General features: G+C 68.1%; 1 protein-coding gene across 1 annotated transcript in view; it reads right to left on the reverse strand.

Moving 5' to 3' along the window:
* Window positions 1-272: 272 nt before the first annotated feature.
* EEF2 (eukaryotic translation elongation factor 2) overlaps window positions 273-423 on the reverse strand; it is a gene marked incomplete at its 3' end in the record, with an annotated part of 5637 nt that continues 5486 nt past the window's right edge. The window contains 1 exon segment of the mRNA XM_027769614.1: window positions 273-405. Coding sequence (XP_027625415.1) covers window positions 273-405 — 133 coding nt within the window.

A 423-nucleotide genomic window follows, 5' to 3' on the forward strand; every position in this document is an offset into this window, starting at 1 on the left:
GGTGAAGCCTGCGGGCGGGCGGGCGGGCGGGCTCAGTGGGCAGCCAGGGATAGCCTGCCAGGAGTCCAGGCCGGTTCTGGCCGTCCCTGGGGCACCCACAGTAGGCGCCTGCACCTGACCACGGGTTCAAAGCCCGACAGCGGGCCTGCCCTAACCGTCTCCCAGGCTCCCCTCCACAGCTCAGTCAGCCACAGCACCGGACCTCACAGCTGGCCCCCCACCCCAAGGCGGTGGAGCCCCGGTCTGCAGGCAGCTGGCAGACCCACACTCACCGAAGGACTCGTTGACAGGCAGGTAGGCCTTCACGACAAACATGGGGGTACCAGCCACCTGGGACTCCTCGAAGACGTGGCCGCGCTTTCTGTTCAGGACCCCGTAGATGCCACCCACCACCTGCTCAGGACACTGGAGGGAGGGGAGGAG

Source organism: Tupaia chinensis, unplaced genomic scaffold (assembly GCF_000334495.1).
Source record: "Tupaia chinensis unplaced genomic scaffold, TupChi_1.0 Scaffold149964_2, whole genome shotgun sequence".
NCBI lineage: Eukaryota > Metazoa > Chordata > Mammalia > Scandentia > Tupaiidae > Tupaia > Tupaia belangeri.